This window comes from Ambystoma mexicanum, chromosome 1p, assembly GCF_040938575.1.
Source record: "Ambystoma mexicanum isolate Mex_15411 chromosome 1p, UKY_AmexF1_1, whole genome shotgun sequence".
Lineage (NCBI taxonomy): Eukaryota > Metazoa > Chordata > Amphibia > Caudata > Ambystomatidae > Ambystoma > Ambystoma mexicanum.
The window spans coordinates 381,136,578-381,159,668 of NC_090921.1; the positions used below are offsets into that span (position 1 = coordinate 381,136,578).

Here is a 23,091-nt window from a genome sequence, read left to right on the forward strand (position 1 = left end):
AAGAATTGCAGTGGTTGGTAAGGGGACATACCCTTCCAAACTCTTAGGAGATGGTGGCTCACCGAGTACGGATGTTCGAAAAGTGGCTTACCTCGTTATTCAGATGCGCACATGGAAAATGAAGTTGCACGAAAGCCAACCATTCCCGCACTTAGGGAAACATATTTAGAAGTAACATTGCCTACAGTTGAAGGGGGTCCCGACGAGGTCCAACCGGGGAGTAAACCTATCCTGAGAGCGCACTTCCTTGGAGAAGATATTGCTGCAGGAAACTAATACGAAGGGGCAAATATCCAGGTTATATGGAGAAATAAGAAGTGGCAAACTCATTGATCTATCACCCACACATAGGAAATGGGCAGATGATCTGGGAGTTGAATTGAGATGTGGGAGTTGAATTGACCGACCAGAATGGTGGAAAAATGTGTAGGGGTGTAAAACGGTCCACGTTGTCCTTGCAATATAGGATGCAGGCATACAAATAGCTACATAAACCACCCGCAGCGCTAGCAAAGATGTACCCGGAGGTAGACGCACGTTGCTGGTGCTGTAAAGGTGCCAATGGTGACTATTACTACATGTGGTGGGCCTGTCCACTCATTCAGATATACTGAAAAGAGGTCTTGGGCTGGCTAATGGGACCTTGATGAGATACATAGATTAAGGGAACCTAGCCTACTTTTGTTTGGGGTGCACGAGAAGGAGGAATACGGATGAGAGGAGGGCCACATTTTCACACTCTACTATTTGCGGCGAGGAGTTGTGTGGCACAACATTGTAAAAGAGGGAGCATGCCCACAGAAAAGGAATGGGTTCAGAAAGTGAAATCTATTTATGATATTGAATATCTGACTCATCTTTTGGACGAGCCACGAACGGATATAGAGGGGACCTGGCTTCCTTTCTTTAAAAGTGTAGACAATAACCTGCCCTTGGAATAAAATGGTATGAGGCGGGGACATAATGGTTGTGACAAAGAAATAAGAGTAACTTGATGAGCTGCATGTAGGATAAGGGAGATTGGGAGGGAGGGGGAAACCCACCCCCCCGAAATTACACGTAGTACACGTTGTTGATACTGTTGATGTGTTTAGAAAAATTATAATAAAACTTGATACAAAAAAAAAAAAAAGAAAAAAAAAAAAAAAACACACTAGCAAAAAGTACCCGTTCTGTGTACGGGTTCTGTAGACAGACATGCTAACACTCACCAAGTGTTGAAAAATCAATTACCCTGTAGGTCGCTGTCCTGAGTCGCTTATCGCTTGATATGCTTTGCACTCTGAAGTAAACTACAACGAGCATAGGTGTGTGTGGCTGGCTTAAATACCCCAGAGCAGACGTGAAGGGGGGCAAGAGTTGGCATGCTGCAGCATAGTGTGACCTTCGGTGCGCTCTCCCCACCTGTCACCTCATACTGGCGCGGTGCAGTGCTTTGCAGTGCCAATATCTCAGAACCGTGCATTTTAGGGCCCTGAAAAGTGGTTTTCGAGGTCCCATATGGAAGTTTGAGTTTTGTTTCTCGCGTCGAGGCATTTAGAATGAGCTTTGTCTGGTCCTTCCACAACCACATTGGATGTTTTGTCGATTTGAAGAAACCATCTGATGTGTGGGGCTGAAATCCAAGGAAAGGGGTGGTGTGTCAAAATTTCATGTAGCCAGTAATGTCTAGAGGCTTCTAACAGGTAACTATGCAAAATGTGGTGCAGATTGGTGGAACAGGGTGGAATTGTATAAGGAACAAACAAGCCGATTTCTGAGAGAGAGAGAGAAAAAGAGAAAGAAAAAGAGAGAAAAGGAGAAAAAAGAGAGAAAGAGAGAGAAAGAAAAAGAAAAAAAGAGCCAATTCTGGGAGAAACAATGCATCAAGGAAAAGCAGATGGCAAAAGTAAGTAAGGAGGGTGGCTATAGGGGTTAGCAACATATTTATATTGGGCCAATGAGAGTGAAAAGCTACTTTTTTGGTTGACTTGGCTACTATTTTAAATGCAAATGGTGAAGATCCAGTGATCTTCAAAGAGAAAGAAAGACAAGGGGAACATGTTAGTGAAGACTACGCCTCCTCCGCCAAGGATCAAGGTATTTAAATACATCTCATTGTGACTCTGTTAAAACAATGTACCCAAAATGAACAAAGTGAATACATTTGATGGTTTTGTACCATTAATATTAAGCCTCGGCTGGACACTCTAATTTAGGTCACTGAAGTAAGTGCATAATTGGACAGCTTAAAGGGTAGTAAAGAAAGTACCACACACCTGGTAAAAAAATAAAACACACAGAGTATTAGCCTTCATATTGATTAATGTGTGTATATATTGTTATCTTCCCTTTACTCTGTGCCCATCGAATGGGTTGAGCAAGGACCTAAAAAGAGTTTATGTATAGGACAAGAAATAGAGGAGAAAATAGACACAAATAATGGTATTTTAGGAAAGTTAATGGCTGATAGATGGTAACTGTCAAGAGATAACAAGAAAGTTACGGAATCACAAATGAGTGGACTTGGATTAAATGTCTATAATTTCATTAAGACATTGTGAAAAAAACAACTGTTGAATAATCCAGAGTAGAGATTTGATGCTAGACAAGGGAGACATAGGTCTATGCTCATAAAACCATGTGTAGAGAGAGGGGACCAAAACGGGTAGGTTTACTCGCTCCCACTCCCTGTACACAGATTCTCTTAGGGTCCACCAAAGGAGTCACAGAAGGTCCAGCGATTTCAGGATTTGTGCCTTGGTTCCGTTGGAGGAATATCAGGGATCGCAAGGGCAGAGGTCCATTTAGGTATCGGGTAAGAACTAGTTAGTTTGCTATTCCGTGGTCCGATAAACTGGATTCTGGACAGCTAGACACTCGTGACATGCCGACTTCGGGACCACTACTCCAACAACCTTGGAGGAATCACAAGACATGATGCAGGGGACAAGCAGCAATTGCCACTCGAAGAAAATGCCAGAAGGCAACGCTTGAGTCGAGCGAGAAAAAAAAAAAGAAACTGGCCCTGTAAGGCCCCCTATTCACAGTGAAGAGCTGTAAAGTTAGCGAAATGCTTCTGGCTCTGTAAGCCGAGGGTCTGCGAATTCCCAAGGCTCAAATTGGGACCGCGACTGTTGCAGCAAAGAAGCCCAGGATAGATATCTGTCTAGAGCACAGGAGGGTTCTGGGACTGTTGAAGTGGCTGGATCTTCAAGCAGAGGTCGCAACTGGCCGTTCCCACCCGTCCAGGGGTGGAAGCACTGATGAAGGCCTACTGGAGATCAGCAGAGGCAGGGCTTGACCGTACAAGTGAAAAAAGGGCTACTGGTGATCATCCAACGGGTTCCAGGTTTTCAGTGAGCTGCTCTCCTTTGTAGGGGCCTTAGCTCCAAAGATGATCTGTCGAGTGGCTGCAGGAGTCCCTTGTTTATCCATGATATGGCTAAAGTTGCCCTCCAGACCACCAATGGCAAGGATCTGCGCCATTCAAACCGATTGGACCGCCTCTCTGGCCACTACATCTGCCCAGCCACAAACACACCTGGCCTAGATGTGTACTGGGTTTAGACAGACCCAGCCCCCAAGCTCTGGACATACACGCATACTGCCACTTTTCCCACGAAAGCTGGAGCTTTCCACAGGAAAGGTCTTACCAAATATATGGACAATCCGTTCACACCAGGGCAGAAAGAAGGTCAACTATAAGATGGGCAAAGGACAGGTGAAAACATAGTGGTTGTGTATATGGTAATCTAATTTGCTTTAAGTGGTAAAATGAAAAAGAGCACAAGACCATACATAAGCAAACAGTACAATGCTGCCACCAGCCCACCAAAGAAACATACATGTAACCACAAGTAACCACAAAGTTCCAAAAATAAAGTTACAGGGACCCAAAGATTTGTGCAGGAAAAATAAACAAAAAAGTACTTTTGTGAACAGAGTTCTTCTGCACCGATAGCCATAGGGACCGATTAGTGCCCCCAAAACAGATAAGGTTAGCAAGGCGAGTAGAACAAAACGGCTTCACTTACTCTCAAAAGTCAAAACGTCAGGGAAGGGTCATAGCAATAGCAAAACGTAGGGTATTCCAGTGAGGTCTATGCGGGGAAGCAGCAAAAAGAAACATCTTTGTTCAGAATTTCTAAATAGGAGGTTGGTGGATCAAAAAGAAAGAATAAGTGGTATTAATCTTTCATATACTGCCCCCACCTTTTGAGTATAGTTTATATGGATTTCTAAAATTAACCCTGGGGGGAGGATTTTGGGAGGCCACCCTATTATGGTGGCCAGGGAAGACAGAGGTTAGCGAAACCCGATCAAAAGTAAGGTAACAGAGCGGCAAGGCTTACTCTCAGAAAGGGTGTGAGAGTGGTCTAGGGCTACAATGAGTCCACAAAGAGCAACACCAATAATTCTAGTTAGGCAGGTAAAAATATACAAAAGTTTTACGCCTTCTCAACTTCCACGAAGACAGAAAACTTTCCCCTGAATGCAAGCCTCACAGTAGCATAACAAACACAGTGAAATGTGGTATTCAGTGAAAATGCAGGATTCAAAAGTCAGGAACTACCCCAACCGACAAGCTCACAAGCTAGCACAGATCTGTTAATCTGTTACTACCAGATTAAATAAATGCTATAAATATGTCTCAGAGTAGTGAAAATAAGAGGCTTAACGGGGTGTTTTGAATCGGGGACCAGGGAAGAGCCCAAAACAACGTGCATGTTGATGGCAGTGCAAACAGGATAAAGTCGGTCAGCTAACCGCCTGGACGATCCTGCCACAAGAGACCAGATGCAATTTGCAGGGATCTGAAAACTACGAAACAAGGACACTACTAAGATCACTAGGGAGTCCTTCAGAATCAACTAAGTAACCCCCATTGAATGTTGGTAGTTCCAATCCACAGAAATGGCAGGTAGCACATCCAAAACCTCACCAAAGGTCCAGAAGGATACGAGACCTCCTAAACAAGGAAAAAAAAACACAAAAACGGGATAATCCAAAAGCAATTCGTGAAGCAAGGTCAGGATCAGAAATCTAGAATCCACTGCCATCAACTAAAGGCGGAGGCAGCGGCAGTCCAGGGAACACAATCTAAATACAGAAAATAGGAACAAGAATAAGAAGTCACTCCAGATCAAAATCACATTGAGAAGAAACAGCCAGTAAAGATGGAAGGCTTCTGTTTCAGAGATGTCGGAAAAGCCACAATGCCATTGGCTCAGCGTTCCCGTGAATGCAATGTCCTCATGCAATGTCCAGGATGCCGGAAAGGAAAGTACTGCAAACATGCCGAGGTCGGGTGCCATCCGGGAAGCCGGCGAGGAAGGCACTGTATCGAGTGAGCCTGCCCAAGTCTCCACAACAACTGCCAACGCCTTTGAGGCAAACACCGGTGGAACCTGACAAATAGTTGATTAGGCCTTTAAAATACACATTAAGAAAGTAAAACCTTTTATCAAATACTGCCACACCAAACCCTTATAAAACAGATACACATTTCACCATTATGAGAAATAGAATAGCATTTGATTCAATGACCAGTGCAACACGGGTAAGTTTCACATGCCTTTGAAATAAGACAGAACAGTTCAGGATAATCATAGAACAGCTTCCCTAGCAACCCTGAGATGGTTTGGGGCCTTGCACCAGTTCCAAAGTGGATACTTTTCAGGTAGGCTTATAAAGAGACTGGCAGTGTCAATGGTTATGATTAATAGAGTAAAATGTTTAAATTCAGTAGTCTAGAAAGTGATCCTTGACCATGCCTCCACTGACCAAAGTAAGAAAAGAGTGATTTAGGGACAGTACTTGACGCCATTGTAACCCTATAGAGAACAGGAGAGCACAGAAACGGGTAGGTTAACTAACCCCCCCCCCACACACCCCCCCAGACTCAGATTGTTTGAGAGTCCCGGAATCGGTTGGCGACACACTTCTTTGGTGCTGTCAAGTAAGGGCCAGGGGTCACAGGTGCAGAAGTCATTTTCGGACACAGGATTAGCTTTGGTTGGTTACGGTGCTTAGGAATCGGTTCCAGACAACTTCCAATTGAACACCCAAACAAGGAAATATGAACACTTCTGAGGGCCAGACCACCTCAGGACAATTCCAAAGATTCAAGTAGTGTTGCAACTGGAATCACCACAGTGAGGCTGCGACAGCGGATCTTCAGGGGACGAACACAGGAGCAGGCCCAGCATGAAGGAGTAGGTGTCTTGTTCCACAAGATGAAGATCCTCCAAATTCCAAGAATGCACTAAGAACGGCAATGGCTGCAGCGAGGTAGCCCAGTAGAGAGCTGGTCGGTCCACAGGCTGGTCCAGGAAAACTTCCAAAGCCTCTGAAGGTGCAGATACTCAAGCATGGTTTGAGACTGGTTGTTCCCACTGGTCCAGGGGTCAAAGCACTGACTAGGGCCGTCTTGAGACCAGGACAGAAGAGCAGGGTTTTACCAGGACTGCACTGGAGTTGATGCTGGTCAGCTTCAGGGTTCGTCAGCGGGCTTCACTTCTTCATAGAGGTCTTGTCTACAATGATGATCTGTTGAATGGCTGCGTGAGCTCTCCTTTTATCCAGGATTTGGACTCTGAGCATGCCCAAGCCCACCAATTGTAAAGATCTGCACCATTCAAACTGGCAGTGGCTATCCAGTCATGGATAGCCACTGGTCACAACATTTGCCCAGCAACAGACATTCAAGCACCAGGGATGTAGATTTAGGACCAGACAGTCATATCCCCTTCCTCTGGCCACACTGCTGCTTAGCCCATGAAATCAACAGCTTACCGAGGGAAAGGGATTTGCATACAAGGCATTTCCTGACCTGGAAGCAGGAAGGCGGCTTAGGAACAATATAGGCAAAAAACAAGTGAAAAAACCTTGTGGCACGTCCATCTTAGGGCGCTAGCCACCTTTAGTAGCAATTTGCTGTAAACGCAAAAGTGCACAAGTAAAAAGGTTTAAAAAAATGTACAAATATCACTGCTGCCACCAGCTTGTTTTAGGCACATTGTACAAGTAACCAAAAAGCCATTATATAGAAAGTTGCAAATGATACAAAGTATCCTAAATGCACTTCACTATAAGGTGACTGGCAATTATAACAATACAAGGATTCACTAAGAGTCTCTTAGTACAGATAGTCTTAGGGACTGATATGTTTCCTCATAAGAATGAGCAAGCAGGCAAGGAAAATAAAGCAGAAGGCTTACTTTACTCACCCCAAAAAGTAAGGACAGGGTTCAAAACAAAGCAAAAACAAAAAAGGTGTCAACGAAGTCTATGGGAGGAAAGCAGCACAAAGAAAATCTTTCCTAACAAGTAAAGATATGGTTTACTCACTCGGCCCCCCACAACCTACAACTGCTTATATGTTCTATTAAAATCAGTCAATAGAATCCCTTTTTAAAGAAACTCAAACACACATCTTGACATTCCTCAGGCCGTGGGAGGGGAGAGAGGGTAGTAGTGTGGGGTGGACAAGGTGGTCAGCCCTACTCAGGGCTTTAAGTGGGGTAAGAAATCGAGGGGGGGGCCTCATTTGGGGGCGTGGCTTCTGGGAGGGGCGTGGCCTAAAAAGTACGCAAATCGTATGGTATGCACACAAATATATATAAATGTTATATATTTGTATGCATACCTGACTATGGTTTGTGTACTTTGTAAGCCATCTTTTCTAAACATAGAAGTGTGTTACATGTTTCTATGTTTAGAAAAGATGGCTTGCATAGTACACAAACCATAGTAAGAGATATATATATATATATTTGTGTGCATACCTTATTTTTTGCCTAGTTTTCAGCCCATCTTTTTAAACATTTCGGGTTTATAAAAGATGGCTTTGAAAGTACACAATTCAAGCCATCTTTTATAAACCTTTCAGTACGGACAAAGCTTTATAAAAGATGGCTTGAATTGTGTACTTTCAAAGCCATCTTTTATAAACCTTGAAAAATGTCGGAATCCCCAGGTTCGTCGAGGGTTAAAGACGCCTCAGCGACCTGGGGAAACCTGGGGAAACCTTGAATGTGTGTTGCACTATTCTGAAAAGTATATATAAGGTTATGTTGTGCACCTATGAATTGGTTGTGCCTCTGCCCCAAAAGTAATGCTGTTGGTTTAACTTTATTATTCCTGTTAGGATAATTGTATGAGTTTCCCCAACTGGGTCTAGCTTCCCCTGACTTGCTGTTAGCCTGTCCAGAATAAGTCTGTATTAGGATTTATCTACCTAGAATAACTTTGAGTCATTCATAAAGTGTAACACTGGGTTTTGTTTTCCCTGGTCTGTTTTAGATGGACACAAAAAGAATCTTGGGTTTATACCTGCCTTTAAGTTGCTTATCAAAAAAAGTGTATAGGTTTTACTTAACAGTTATTGCCTCTCTAAGACTAAGGTCTGTGTACTGAAAAGCAACTAATTGAATATTCCACCGCAAGGTCCAACTCCCCTAGAATAACGGTTATCCTGAATAACGGTTATAGATTTATACTGGCCGTAGAATCTGTCTTTCACTAAATCAGAAAAGTAGATCGTCCAGTTGATAATGCTATGCGATTTGTTGCTGAACGTCATGGTACAACTGATAGGGTCTACTACCCTGGTATTACTGAAAGTAATCTAAAAGTTACTTTTGGTTTCGACTTCCCTAGAACTCCTGTTAGGTGTTCCAAATAAGGTTATATGCTTTGGTCTGTGTACCTTCAAGCATGGTGTTGTGTTTTTATAATTGTGGTTATAAATAATGTGATAGTACTTATTTCCCCCCACGAATGATCTGGGCCTACTTGTATTTAAATAAACCATGTATTTGTCCAATACATAGTGCATAATTTATTTTTTGGACCATTGGTATTACAATGACATTTGTACCGATTGTACAGCCCTCTCTCCCTCCTAGGATAAGCCCGGCTGCTCAGTCTAGGCTACCCTGAACTCAGGTGGTACAGCCTTATACTAAGAGGGGAGTCTTGTACTGCCTCAGTTGAATGGTTTGACTAAGCCCTTAGTTGGACTTCAGAAAAACTGTCCCAACAGTCTCCCACCAGATACTTCTATGCCTGGTTTTGCGTTAGGTCACACATTTTCCACAGCCTTAGGGACTGGAAGGTGGGGGGGGTATAGGTGTAGATGACTGTGGTATGTATAGCTAATCAGATATGGAAGTCTAAAATATATATTAATGATTGATGCCCTTTAAGATTTTTTTGTGACTAGTGATGAGAAATAAACGAAATTCATATCTGGAACAAACTGATCCTTGCTAACTTCATTAAAATACAAATAGAGGGCATTATAAATAACCTTCATGAAGAAAGGTATAAGGTTATTGTCCCCTCGGGGAACACAGTGTGTTCAACCTGTTCTCATGAATGAAGCAGGATTAGCATTTAGATTACAGCTCATCCCAGTTCTGAAGTCGGCTATTTGCCTCACTTGTGTCTGGAAGAAAATAATGTTACTTAAATAGCCGACGTGAAGTTACTCAAACAAAATGCCATGCCACAATAGTCCATCCCCGATCCCAGAAACTGCTGTTTCAGACTCAAGCTTTTGGGCAGTTCCCTCACCACTTCCAGCAGGTAGCGGACGGTCTCAATCTCGCCAAATGCTGAGGCCCACATCAAAGTGGTGAAACCTCGCTCATCGGGCCGATCAATGAGATAGCTGTCTGGAAAAAGAGAAAAAAAATTAATGCAGACATACTGTGTAGTGGGGAGAAACAACTCAAACAAAACTGCATCCCTGGTGTCCTATGATTTAAACACTTAACAGGAAATGAAAAGTCATTCGATCTGCATCCAGATGTACAAGCAGGAACTCTCCTCACTGCCTTGCTCCACTTAATTCAACTGTGTATTTTGTTTAATAGAACCTACCTGTAGTTTGTGCTAGGCTCCCACCAAACGACATGGGTGGTCTGGTTACACTTCACAGGCCTTACCAACGCACGTACGATGTAGGTAAAGACACACTAGCCTAACCCACAACGCACCTTTGCGCAGATATTCTTTCAGCTGAGTGAGCTCCCCTTGTGCTGCCAGCTGGTGTACAGACAGTGCTGTTATTAGAGAAATAAAAATAAAAATACAGCAGATTATGTCGGTTAGTTTTATAAACCTTATGATGCCATAGAATAGGCCCACTCAAAGACGGTTGAAGGTCAACAAAAGAGAAGAATAATGGAGATGAACAAGAGCAGCATGTGGTCCCAGAAAAGTGGGTGCAAGCATACGAGAGGAACTGAGAGAATGAGTAAACGGGAAGAAAGGAACATGAGGGAACTGAATTTTCATTACAAGGAATGGTTAAGAAGGACACAGAAAAGTCGGGACACCACTCCATTCAGCACATGTCCCCCTACCCCTGCCCTCTTCTCAGCGAATGGTATAGTAACCATAAGCGGAATAAAACCCCAAGGGCATTCAGGCACCAGCTACACTGAACATGACACAACGTGAGGAGGACACATAGAAAATGAAAGAAAGGGCAAGATATACACGCCTGACCACATAGAATTTGCTGTCCACTTTTCAATACCACCCAATATTAACAAGCTAGATGTATAAATGGTTATAAATTGCACACTGTTCCAGGTACATACCTTCTCTGGCAGGCCTTGTATACAACGTCTTCTAATAAATGGAAAGCAGCCAAAGATCAAGTAACCATTACTTTTTTTTTTAATCACAGGCTTATTCCTAGTCTTCCAGAGATTCAGCACTTCTTTGCAACTAGTGCCCTATAGAACAAGCGGCACATCCCTTTGTTATGCAGGTTGCTGTCTCCTAGTGAGCGTAATATCGCCAACTCGGGTTCCTCTTTAAATGGTCACCAATCACCAAACCTGTTCTGTCCAACACTTCTGCCCAGTAGGCTTTGCATCCTAGTTAGGGTGCAAAACTGGTGTACTAGAATGTTTTGTTGGGTATGTTTCGGGTTCAGGTCTAACTTGTTATAGAGCAAATCAGAGATCAAGAGTTCCCACTGCTCCAGTGGATGTAAAAGCACAATTCGGCCAACAAGCTTAGTCATAATTTATCCCACACATCTAGGAGTTCCTTTTTCATGTGACATTCGGCCTATAAAAGGTTGTGGCCACGCTGAGAGGGGAATCAAATCACCTTTTCAAACAGAGCTTTAGTGCATTACGTAATGTAATCAAACATCAGAGGCTGGTTTTACCATAGGGGCACTAGCCTAGTGCATAGTTCCAACAGCCAAGGCCTAATGTGACATTGCAGGAACTTTTCCTTTGTGGATAGTACAGCTCAACAACTACACGTGCAGACAAAGCTTTAGGCAGCTTTAGCAATCCTTGCCCCGTCCTCTCGCTTCAAAGGCCTTCAAGTGCATTGGAGCAGAGCACAGGAGTACATTTTGCCATGGGCTTGTCACACCCAAGGTCGACGGCATTGACAGGTTCTGGGCTGAGGAGTGAGTGAGGTTGCTGGGTCTCCGGATATCTGGCCCAATCTCATGACATTACAGTGGTGATAGGGCTGCTGTTCAACTGACCATGATTATCAAGTTAATGAATACAAGGACTGCAGGCTATGGGTGGAGAAGGTGCAATTAGATACACTTCTCATCCAATTATGACTTGGGCAAACGTGGAGAAAAGCAGGGCTTGCAGGCCAGTTTCATCTCCAATTGTAAGCTCATCAGGGTTGAAAAGACAGCTTGTGTCTGCATATGACAAACCCCATCATTAAATAGTGCAGCATACGTTTATCTCACAGACCCTATAAAAATGTCAACGCCACAAGCCTGGTCTATGAAAGGTAGTAACTCTTGTGCCCAATATCTAGCATCTATCCTGAGCACAGGACAAGGGTAAAATACCAGAAAATTTAACATGCCTGCTACTAGAGCACAGGTAATAAAAGCAACGAAAATGCAGATATTCCCAAATACACTAGGTACAATTTCAAATAAATCCATAGATTCTGGGGTACATGATAGAAATAAGCGTTATTCCTGTGCTTGCCAAGGATGTGTTAACATGGGGGCATTGTAAAAAGGAAAACATCCAATATATATCTCCAAAGCTGAGCAGACTCCCAGTCCAGGACAACAAAACATCCCATAATGCAATTCCAAGATGTATTGCCCAGAAGTAAAAGGAGATGGAAGCGGATCAATGCAAACAAGAAAGACATTTGATGTCTACCAATCTGCAGTTTAATTTAAGTGATAAGACTAAAGTAAACGGGCTCAACCCTTCCTTGATTTAACTCAGTCAAATAGATCATCTTGAAATTCTCTCTAATCGAAAATTCTTGCACCCCTGCAGTGCTCATGCAGATACTGTAGCCACCTATACTCAGAATCCCAGCCCATCTAGGTCAAGTGACTTCTGCCGTAAGAAATAAAGACTTTACATTATAGCTACGATGAAAGGGAGTGGTCTTTAACAAATGAAGAACCCATGACTAAAGTTGAAACTTCTAGTATTGGCACCACCACTGGGTCCTTCCTTGATGTGGATACCCTGCCTCCAATGACTTATTCAGAGCTTGTGTAGTACGCAGAAAGAAATCGCAAAAGTTACAGCGACCTTGTGATTGTCCATAGATATGGACCTGAAGCTGAAATGGAAGGAAGGAAATACAAAGAGTTTCTTCTCTTCTCAGACTACGACGTTGCCCTATAGAATGCACTGCAATTCTAATTTGCGGGTTGTACGTTGAAAAAGGCAGCATTAGGAAATGTTAGTCCTAATCAGACTCCGACAACGTATTTAAATCTAGCCACTGTACCGAATGTCCAGTGTGCCCGTAATCTTGATCTAGGGAAGGCACCAACAAGAAATTTCTGGACCCTACCGTATCCACATTTACGATGCTTTGTTGGTTCCTACAGTAAGTGAAACGGTTACGTGGAACGTGGATATGCACAATATTGGGGACAAGAAAACAATTACCCCAGGCACGGAAATAATATCATTAGTAATGTTTCCAAAGAACTAAGACACGAGCCAGGAAAGGCTCTTTAGGACAAAGCTTTTGCATGGCCAAGTCAAAAGGTTGACCCCCCCCCTCCCGCCTCCGAGCCATATCACTAAGCGATCTAAAAATCACGGAACAGACTGTATTATTATAGGAGGTGGCCAGCACAACCTTCCAGTTTATATTCAAAGGAAAGTTAGTTTCAACCGTTAACATTATTCTGAAGTGGCCACTTGTTAGAACCGTAATAAAGCAACTGTCAGCTCCTTGGATTACCAGAATGTCCTATTGTTAATATGAGCGATAACTCTGATTACGCCATTTTTAATTATGTCATTTTACTTTTACCTGATTTTTGTATTTTTATCAGTGTTATAGTTCATATATTGTGTGATGTTATGTTCTCGCACTCAAGGGCTCTGATTGAAGTGTGTTGAATGAACCATATATCCTTTAAGAGCACATGCACTGTTGTGCAATAATGACCCACCCAGTGCAGCAAGACCACATGCTACAATTTACAATTTCACTTTCAGATACATTACATAACTCACCATGAGCCACCATGGGGATTGGTAACCTTCCAGCACCAGTATTGATCTTTTATAGATTCATATACGTCTGAACAGAGATTATCATGAAGTGATTGAAGCCATAAGCACCACTTATGCACTTAAGAGCAACAAGGCAGAAGACAAAATTGCTTCTATACCTGGAATGGAGGGAAGGAGGCACCTCCTCAAAACAATTTCAAAGCACTGCCTGGTTGACATTTTCATGCTCCCATTCCATCAAATCCTAGGAGAAATGGCAGCCGAACATATGCACGTTCTTCCAAAAAGCCTCATCATTCTCTTCCACGGTGTGTGAGAGAATGTCCGAACAATGCCATGTTGAATGTTATGCGTGGAACCTTGTTGTACTGCCACACAGACTTGACTTGAGTTCACCGATTGACTTTTATCTCCTGTTTATTTTGCTATTGGCACCTCTGCTGCACCCCTATTTTTATGTAAGGCTACAAGAGCTTCTGCATGCTTGCCAACTTACTACCAGCTGGGCATACAGCCGTAAGCTCCCTTCCACAGTGGCTTTCTTACGTAGTGCTCTAAGAGTTTTTAGAAGCCTCCCTCAGAGTGCCCTCCGAGCACCCACGCCAGGGCTAACCCCAAGGTTACCAGTACTAATTGGGACTCTTCTTTTACCTCCCCCTATCTTCCGGGGTTCAACCATCAGACTCTACAAATGTCCAAATGACAAGGGCTCTTCTTGCACACAGCAGCTCTACTTTTCAGGCACCTCATATCCCAAACAGCCAATCAGAAGCCAGGCTGTCTCTCCTAGTTATTCCCATTAGACAGGTTCCCAGTTGAGTGGGTGTGCATCCAAGGATGCCCCCGGGTACCGACAATTTGGTATCCAAAGCATCTGCATGTCTTTGGGCATTACTGATAACCCGAACTAGGTCACGAACCTCAAACACTGAAAATAATCGTATTCATAAAGCGTACGTACATATGACATGCGTGACATTTTACTTTCTCAGAAAGTAAAAGTACTACTTTCATAACATGTGTGGTCATTCCATTATTAAATGTTGTCGGTGTGTTCTCTGCTTCATCTACAGGATATGTTGTGGTAAACCTGGTAGCCTAGCTGTGTGTGTCAGTTCCTTTCCATCCAAGGAACATAGGAAAAAGAGAAAGTGCCCTACTACAGCCCAAGTTACTTATTATGTTACGCCAAAAAGAGTGTAGACTTGAAGAAGAAAGTTCTGCAAAAAGGTACATCAGAGGAAGACACAAATGGAAATTATATGTATGGATGGCCAGGCTTCCTTCTTGTCATTAAAAGAGCTGCTGTTTTTCTTTTTAGGGGAAAAAGGGCACAATTGAGAAAAAGTCCCCACTTTCCCAGCTATTAACATTGTCATCTAATCTCCCGACAGTTTCTTTTTGTCATGCACCTACACAAGTGACCAGGACACACCTCTTACCTTGACAAAGCACAAAAGATGACCAATACTCACAGTCAAGAGTTGCGGGCAAAGCAGACACCTCATTTCCACGCTGTCGGTTGGTCAGAGTTGTTGAATGCTTCAATGAACTGCCGGCTAGTAGCGGAAGGAACATCAAAAGCAGTGTAAATGGAAATCATGAGCGAATGTCAGTGCTCCAGATAAGATTTGGGAGTATTTTACTCCCTATTTTTTGAAGTTGGGAGTAAAATTATTTTTTTCCGAGTAAAAAAGTAAGTCCAATTCCCAATGGCGGTATTTTTTATAAGACAGTAAAACATTTTCTAACTGGAAAACAGAATGTGTTGTAATAATAATAATTCTTTGTAACAAGTTATTCATGCACTTTAAAAGAGGTATGTTTACCTTTGCTGGTCCTACGTACACTAACCATCCTAACATGTACATGGAGCTGTGTGAATGAAAACAGCTCATTTCTTATTTTTGTTGGGAGTGTTTTTACTCCCTTTTTTTATTTATTTTTAGGAAGTAAAAGTGGCTGATACACCACTTGTATGTAGGGCTGGTAACTGGCATTGAAAGCAAGATGTACTCCACACAAGAGGCTCCTTTTGTAAGCTTAAATGGAGCAATTCTACCAAGCAAACCCATTCCCTTCCAAACCATCCCTAACACTGGAAACAAAAAGAGGGCACCATAAGGAGGTATGCTGCAGAGGTAGACAGCTCTGATGTATTAAACAAAATGTATAAAATGTGTGGAAGGGTAGATACTTGATACTAAGGGGTTACATTGAACAAACTGAAATATGCATAGTAAACTCTTACTTCTCCAATCACGGGATCCCAGCACATCTTACCATGTTGAATGCCAAGATAGCCCCATATAGGGAATGTTTTTTTACCCGGTAGCGGATAGGGGGAGGATTTCAATTGTGTTAGGAACCTGGATCTGGACAGATCTATCTTATCACAGAACCAGGTGGCAGTAGCCTCGGCGGCATTGAATTTGATTATAGAAAACCTAGACTTGGCTGATGTATGGAGGGAGATGCACCCCACAGACCGCGGATATTCCTACTTCTCTCCGCCCCACGGTTTGTACACTAGAATTGACTATGTATTTATAGACAAACATCACTTATCACAAATAGAATTGGCCCAATACTTTGGAAGGTCAATCTCGGACCACTCCCCTCTGCTCTTAGACTGGAAGGTACGGGGTCCCAGGCCCCCGAACCCGCAATGGAGCATGCCCAGAGATGCGCTTACAGACAGGGCATTTAGGGATGATCTCAGACACAGGTTAGAAGAAAACCTAGAAAAGAATGTAGGTAGCGTCTGGACCTGGAGTACGATATGGGAGACACAAAGTAGTGGTAAGGGGAGAAGCGATTGGTAGCGCGGGCGGTATCAGAAAGACGCTGAGGACAGATCTGGAGCACTGGGGGGTGGGTAAATACAACAGATGGAGACTAACACCCGGGGAACTAAGGAGGAGAAAGTGAAACTAGCAGAGACCTGACGCAGTTGCCAAGATGCTTGGGGGAGATTGTTGAAATTTGATTATGCGGTAAGGGCTTCCAGAGCACATGCAGAAGGGTATAGGCCAGGTAGACTGTTGTGGCTGTGCTGCAGGGAGCGCCCGAGACACTTAACGATGGCACTTAAGGATGCTGCGGGCACAATCCATAAATCGCAACATGAGATTAATGAGGTGTTCACAGAATTTTACTCCCACCTGTACAGCCATGACACCAAGCTCCCCCAGGAAGAGACACAGGACAAGCTAGATGAAATAGGGCTACCCAAATTTGGCAAAGTGAGGCAATCATATTATTGGTCACTAGTAAGGCTCCTGGAAATGACGGACTCCCATCGGAGTTCTACAAAACGTAAAGATCGACCTTGACCCCAGTCCTACATGAAGTGTTTAAAGAGGCATACGATAAAGAGATACTCCCTGAGAGTATGAGGGAAACCCTGGTGATCCCACTCCCCAAGCCAGGAAAGGCCACAGATGAATGCGACTCCTACTTCCCACTAGCTATGCTAAATTATGATGTCAAGATATTAACGACCATACTGGCAAAGCGGTTTTCGAAGGTTATTGGGGGAATAGTGCAGGAGGACCAGAACGGTTTTATACCAGGTCGTAGCACAGCTGAAAACCTGCAAAGGGTGCAACATATTATGGCACAAACAACAGATTCTCTGGAAAACTATCCAATAATCTCATTAGACACAATAAAGGCATTTGATTCGATATATTGGGAATGGCTACTCGCAGTGCTCAAGGAGTTTGGGTTTGGGGAATATTTCATCATCAGGTGGGTTAAGATATACACTGCACCAGTGGCGAGAGTTTAGTCGGGCAGAGTGTTGTCGAAGTGTTGGGATATCCAGAGAGGGACGAGACAGGGGTGCCCGCTGTCACCCATGTTGTACGTGCTGGGACTGGAGCCGATAGTGATTACTTTCGGAAACAGTTCCTTGAATCATGAATTTGGGTTGAGTGTTCTAACCACGTAATTTCATTATATGCGGACGACGTACTATTATACTTGAAGGACCTGCACCTTAATGCACCGACAGTATTGGATGTGTTGGATAACTATGCAAAGGTATCGGGAATCCGTTTAAGCAGAGAGAAATCTTGTATCTTTCCTCTGGCGGGACTGAGGGTTGTAAAGGAGGAAGATTTTCCGGGAGTGGGGCTAAAGTGGCAACTTGAAGTGTTTAAATATGTGGGAGTGAACATCAAACACACGCCAGAGCTGATGAACGAAAATACTGCCATTGTGGTGAAAAGTATACGGAAATCCATGAAGTTTTGGTCCAAATTACCACTATCAATGATGGGTAGAGCGGCTGTAACCAAACATTTTACCGAGGTTTCTATATTACTTTCATAATGTACACTGTTACATCAAGACCTTGTTTTTCCGATTGTTGGAAGTGTTGCTGAAGGAGTTTATGTGGGGTGCAGCACGACACAAACTGATGCTGACCATGCTAACCCTCCCATACAGAGAGGGTGGTATCGAGTTCCGGACTTAAACTGAAGGAAGTACTGAGGGTACTGTTAAAATGCTTTGGAAGCGTCCCCATGATCGCACTATTGGGAAGGCAGGTGTGGAATAGAACCAAGGTGCTAATGAAGTTTAAGCAACCCTACTCACCTGAAATTATCTGCCGATGTTTGTAAGACTGAAACGGATATACAAGTGGTGAGATACTGGGAGAGATGGGGTATTTATACCTGGGGGGATGTGTACGATTGGGCAAGTGTTTAGAGAGTTTGGGTCACTGTAAAACAGGGAAGGGTTACCCGGAGGGTAGTTTATATGGTACCAGAAGGTCAAACAGGTGGCCAAAAGCAGATGGGACAAGTGGCCGGAAGAGCCGGAGGCAGCCCCTTTATTGACCCTAAACTATAGTTTGGTTGGAGACCAGTATCCAGAATATACAGTCACCTGGCGGACAAGCCCAATCCTTTGAGTGCAACACTGAAAACTAAGTGGGAGGAAGACCTGAAAAGGAATAGGAGAAGACACTAATATACCCCCCGAGAAGTGTCCAGAAATGCTAGGTTCCGATTGATACAGCTTAATGTCCTATACCGTACATATATGACACTGCGCAGGTTGGACAAGTACAGCACTACTGCTAGCCAGCTGTGTCCCTGATGCAATGCAGAGGCGGCGAGGCTAATGCACATGTTCTGGGAGTGCAGAAGGGTACAACAATTCTGGGATCGGATAGCAGAAGCCTGTGGGAAAGCTGGAATAGCGCGTTATAAGTGGACGCTAAAAGAATGATTACTAGGCATCTACCCCAGAATGAGACAAATTAAACATGTAGTCAAGTTTATGGACATGGTATGCATATTGGCCAAAAGAACCATTGCCATGGCATGGAAGGCTGCTAGCGGCCCACGATATGCAAAATGGCATAAGGAATTTGAGCATTGGGATGAAATGGAGACCAGAGTGTGGGGGAGGCGATATCCAGGTCTGATGATGGTGTGAATGTTTGGAAAATGTTGATATGGGATATGTTCCATCCGTCTGATGATAAACCTCCATGAATGCATGCCATTACACGAATGAGGAAATTGTTGAACAATATGGAAAATTAAAATGAACTGTGTTCCCCCTGCAATTTTCACCCCAACCAGGCAAAATTAGTAATCCAGGGTACCCCCAAGCAATAGTCACAGCAATGACCCTGAAAGTAACCTTTCGATACCATGTGACGGTTTTGTTTGTTTAGTTTGTTATAGAAATGTTATCTTCATGTAACGAATTGCAGCTACCTTGGGTTGCAATGGCAAAATGTGACAGATTGTAACTGAATATATGTCTTAAATGCCAATGAAAAAGTTTAAAATAAGTGTGGAAATGCTACAAGGAAAGCTGGCACTGGAAATCTATAGCCCACTGCATTTGGCCAAGGCTGCGATTTGTGCTCTTTCTTTAGAGGAGGGCAGGTCTCTAAGGAAATGTGAAATCGTCAACAAAAGAAAAAAAGACCTGCAACTCCAACAGGCCTGTAGTGGCATCTGTCACATAGAGCTTGCTTTATGATCAATGATAATCAGAGCAGTACGCAGAGACAGAAGATTAAGAATGTGATTTTCTGACAATATATCAAATATGCTTGATGAGCAAATGGATGAAGGTTGAGGTGCTGCCATGATCATCCTCTGCCATTCTTACCACTGGGCGAGCCCATGCTCTGGTTTATCTCCCCATTTTCTTGCTCCATGGAGCATGGATACAGGTGCAGGATCATGTTCTCAAGGTCCGTAGAGCCGACGCCAGATGAGTCATCAGGGGTCACTCTGGAGCTACCAATGTGATGCACTGCATCCCCTGCAGGCCCAGCCTGCTCCATTGGACCTACGAGAAGAGAAGACAGACACAAAGACTCTAAGCACCAAGTTCTCCCTTTTAAGCAAGTCTTTCAGATTTGTATGCATTACCATGATTATATGCACACCACATCCTTTCCTCCCAGGAACATAAGTGTTTTGCCGCAGAACCCAAGCCTGCACGAAGCATAAGCTGTGGGAATGCATTCTCCTTCAGAACACTCATTTTTTTAATTCACTGATTCAATCGAAACTAAGCCCAGAACAGTCTCACAATCTAAAAGCAGTATTACTTTAAATTACATGTTACCAGTGCAACAAATCGCAGGGAATTGTCAATGCTTCCATGGAGAGAGCCCCTTCCCCTAGGCCAGGGAGGTGCAACTGCTACCAAATAGTCCCCCCGATGTGGTACTTAGCAGGTGGATCTCATGGAGAGGCAAACCCTCCTTGGCACCAGTGACCATAGTCTTGCTAGAACAAGTTATTCACCCCCTCCATTGTTGTCCCCATTGTCCTTGCACCCCACTCAGCGCCCTCTGGGCCCCCAACCTCTCTATGTTTCAGTAGAGTAGAGGGTTTCATTAAACATACTAGGACGAGGAAGAGTGAGGTTTACCCAGTTAAATTACAATTTACCAATGACAAGAGGAAGATGGAACAAGGAGGCAAAAGCCCACCGCTGAACAAACACATTTGGTGCAGCAAACAAGAGGCAGTCTCAATCACAAAAAGGAAAGAAGGACTCGATCGTGCGTCAAGCTAGCCCTGGAGGAGTGAGGAACGAGATGCTGGTTCCGTGGTGAGACTCCCAAAGCTGTAAACCTAGATGCTGTCAAAGAGAAAGGCGACTCTCCAAGAGGTCCAAGCAACAGGGACCTGGCCGGTGGCAGAGAGAAGGGACGTCCGACCATTGAAAGCAAACCTAGAACGAGAATGTGTGCAGCCAAGGACGTGAGGGAGAGTCTAACACTGCAGAGCCGCCAAAGACAGAATGCTGAGGGTGGCAGCGACACAGAAAACCTGCTCTGCCTCTAGGAGAGACGGGAGACTGCAACCAAGACGTCCCAAAGGTAGGGAAAGGTTTGGATCGGCTATTGGGGCACAAAGGGAGCTAAATGGATTAGAGAGGTACAAATATGCAGTAAAAGGGGATAACAATGTGATACTAACTTTGTGAATCACATAAATATATCCAGAGAAAGACAAAGGGATAACAAAAGAATTACAAACTTTGTGAAACGCCTAAATACAACCCGAGAAGGGGTTAACATAGGAATTATACAATTCAATACTAACTTTGTGAAAAAGCCTAGATCGAACAGTAGCTGGGAGGAGAGTACACCAGGTCTGTTCAAGTGGGCATCAGGTGAAACAGGGACAAGGGTCCCAGAGAAACAGGTCTGGAACCCATATAAAAGCAGGAAAGCCCCGCCAGTGCACACCAGGGTCTGGGACCCAAACAGAAATGGCCGAAGCCCACCAGGGAATTATACAAGGGTCAAGGACCCAAACCAGCATGAGGACATGTATAATCAGTGGGATGGAGCCCAGAGTCAATCGGGGAGACCCAGAGAAATTATGAAAAGATCTGGAACTCAGAGAGAAGAGAATCAAGCGACGGAACAAACCAGCGAAACCCAGACAGAGTCCAGAGAGATCTGGCTTCAAGGCCGAGAAGGAGAAGAGACACTAGAGACCAGAGCAAGGGGTCGGGGACCCTTTTCCAAAGAGAACAATACATTTTGGAAGGCTAATCTATGTAATCAGGTGTGGCAGGATAGTGAACCAGACTTGATATTATATGATAGTCTATTTATATAGCGCCTATACACAATGTGTTTCAGAGCGCTTCAAGGCAAGGAAGGGAACAAGGAAAATACAATTACATTCTTACAGGCCATGAACAGTAAGGATGTGAAATTAACTATCGTACTTGGCCTGATGACATTTCAGATAGTACAAGAGCTAAGATATAGATAAGGAAGGGAGGGGGAAGAGTGGGAAGGAAATGGAAAGACAGGCGACTACCGTACTAGATTTCTGGTAGAGCCAGAGAAAAAAAAAAGGTGAGGGAAAGGGGTGCAGAAAGGGAGGGGAGAAACAAAACAAGCGACTATCGTACTAGGCCTGACGACATTTCAGCTAGTGCTGGAGAGGGGGCGGGTGGGAACAAGTAAGGGGAGGGAGACAGACGAGGTTGCTATCATACTAGGTCCAGGGACAATTCTGATAGAGTAAGTGCATAGAAGACGTAAGGGGAGGAGATAGGAAAAGGGAGAAAGAGAGAGGAGGAGAAAACAGTAAGCAGTCAAAAAGAGACGAGAAACAAGATGGGGGAGCGAATAAAATTGCAGAAGTCAGTAGTAACACAATGTTGCAAGCCAGGATGCAAGATGAAGATGGGAACAGCATGACTCAGGGCCACCATGAGTACAAGATGCAAAGGAAGTCCAGCATGAGAGTGGAGAAAGGGTGACGCCCCGTGAATCAATGAAAGTCAAATCCAGCATTGGCCACAAGACGGTGATGGTGAAACCTGAATGTTATCAGGACAGACTCCTGCAGAATAGGGGGGTGGGGAGGAGCTGGGTAGAAGAATCAACCAAAAAAGGCAATATCTGTGTGCGAGAAGGGAGGGGGGCACAAGGGAACATCACAGGGGGACCAGAGGGGGCGGGGATGGCCTGTGTGGACAGAGGGCGTAAACGCATGTTGGTGCATGCTTTCCTGCTGTCTGAGCAGGGGTTGGGCCCTGGGCCCCCCTGGTCTGAACAGGAAATGTCCTTTTCTTCGTCAGCCCTTCGCTTCGGACGAACGGGCGAGAGATGCCCTGCATCTAAGAGTTAAGAGCAGGAAGGAAGAGGCAGGGCTAAGAAGGGGGCAGGGCTTAGATCCACTTGCACCTGCTCTCCATCTGCAAAGGAAAAGAGGCTGGAGGGCTCCTTAAGTAGGGAAAGTGGCAGCCAGGAAGTCACCAGGTGGGCGGGGCTTGCTAAGTGGGGAAAAAGAGCGGCAACCTGGAAGGTGCCAGGTGGGCAGGGCTTAGGCCTCCTAGATCCACTTGCACCTGCTCCCCATTGATACCACATTTGTGAAATGGAGACCTAGTGAACCAGACCTGATAGAACAGTTATGAGCTGAAACACGGACAGTGGAAGAGGTTCCCTCCAGAAGCCTCGGAACTGTGTTGTGTATATGTTGAAATAAACATTTAAGTAGTGAAGGTTCTATTACAAGATTGAGCCTTGAAGTCTGTATCCAGCATGAGAGGGGCCTCCTTCTGGATTAAGAAG

At 44.2% G+C, this 23,091-nt stretch overlaps 1 protein-coding gene across 2 annotated transcripts in view; it reads right to left on the minus strand.

Moving 5' to 3' along the window:
* Positions 1-23,091, minus strand: part of RFXANK (regulatory factor X associated ankyrin containing protein) — a 276,320-nt gene that overhangs the window by 165,556 nt on the left and 87,673 nt on the right. For both annotated transcript variants that reach the window (XM_069649120.1, XM_069649121.1), the window contains exons 3-6: positions 19,641-19,823; positions 14,972-15,055; positions 9,987-10,052; positions 9,562-9,662 (exon numbers count right to left, since the gene is read on the minus strand). In XM_069649120.1, the coding sequence (XP_069505221.1) occupies positions 9,562-9,662; positions 9,987-10,052; positions 14,972-15,055; positions 19,641-19,823 (434 nt within the window). The remainder of the gene's footprint in view (positions 1-9,561; positions 9,663-9,986; positions 10,053-14,971; positions 15,056-19,640; positions 19,824-23,091) is intronic.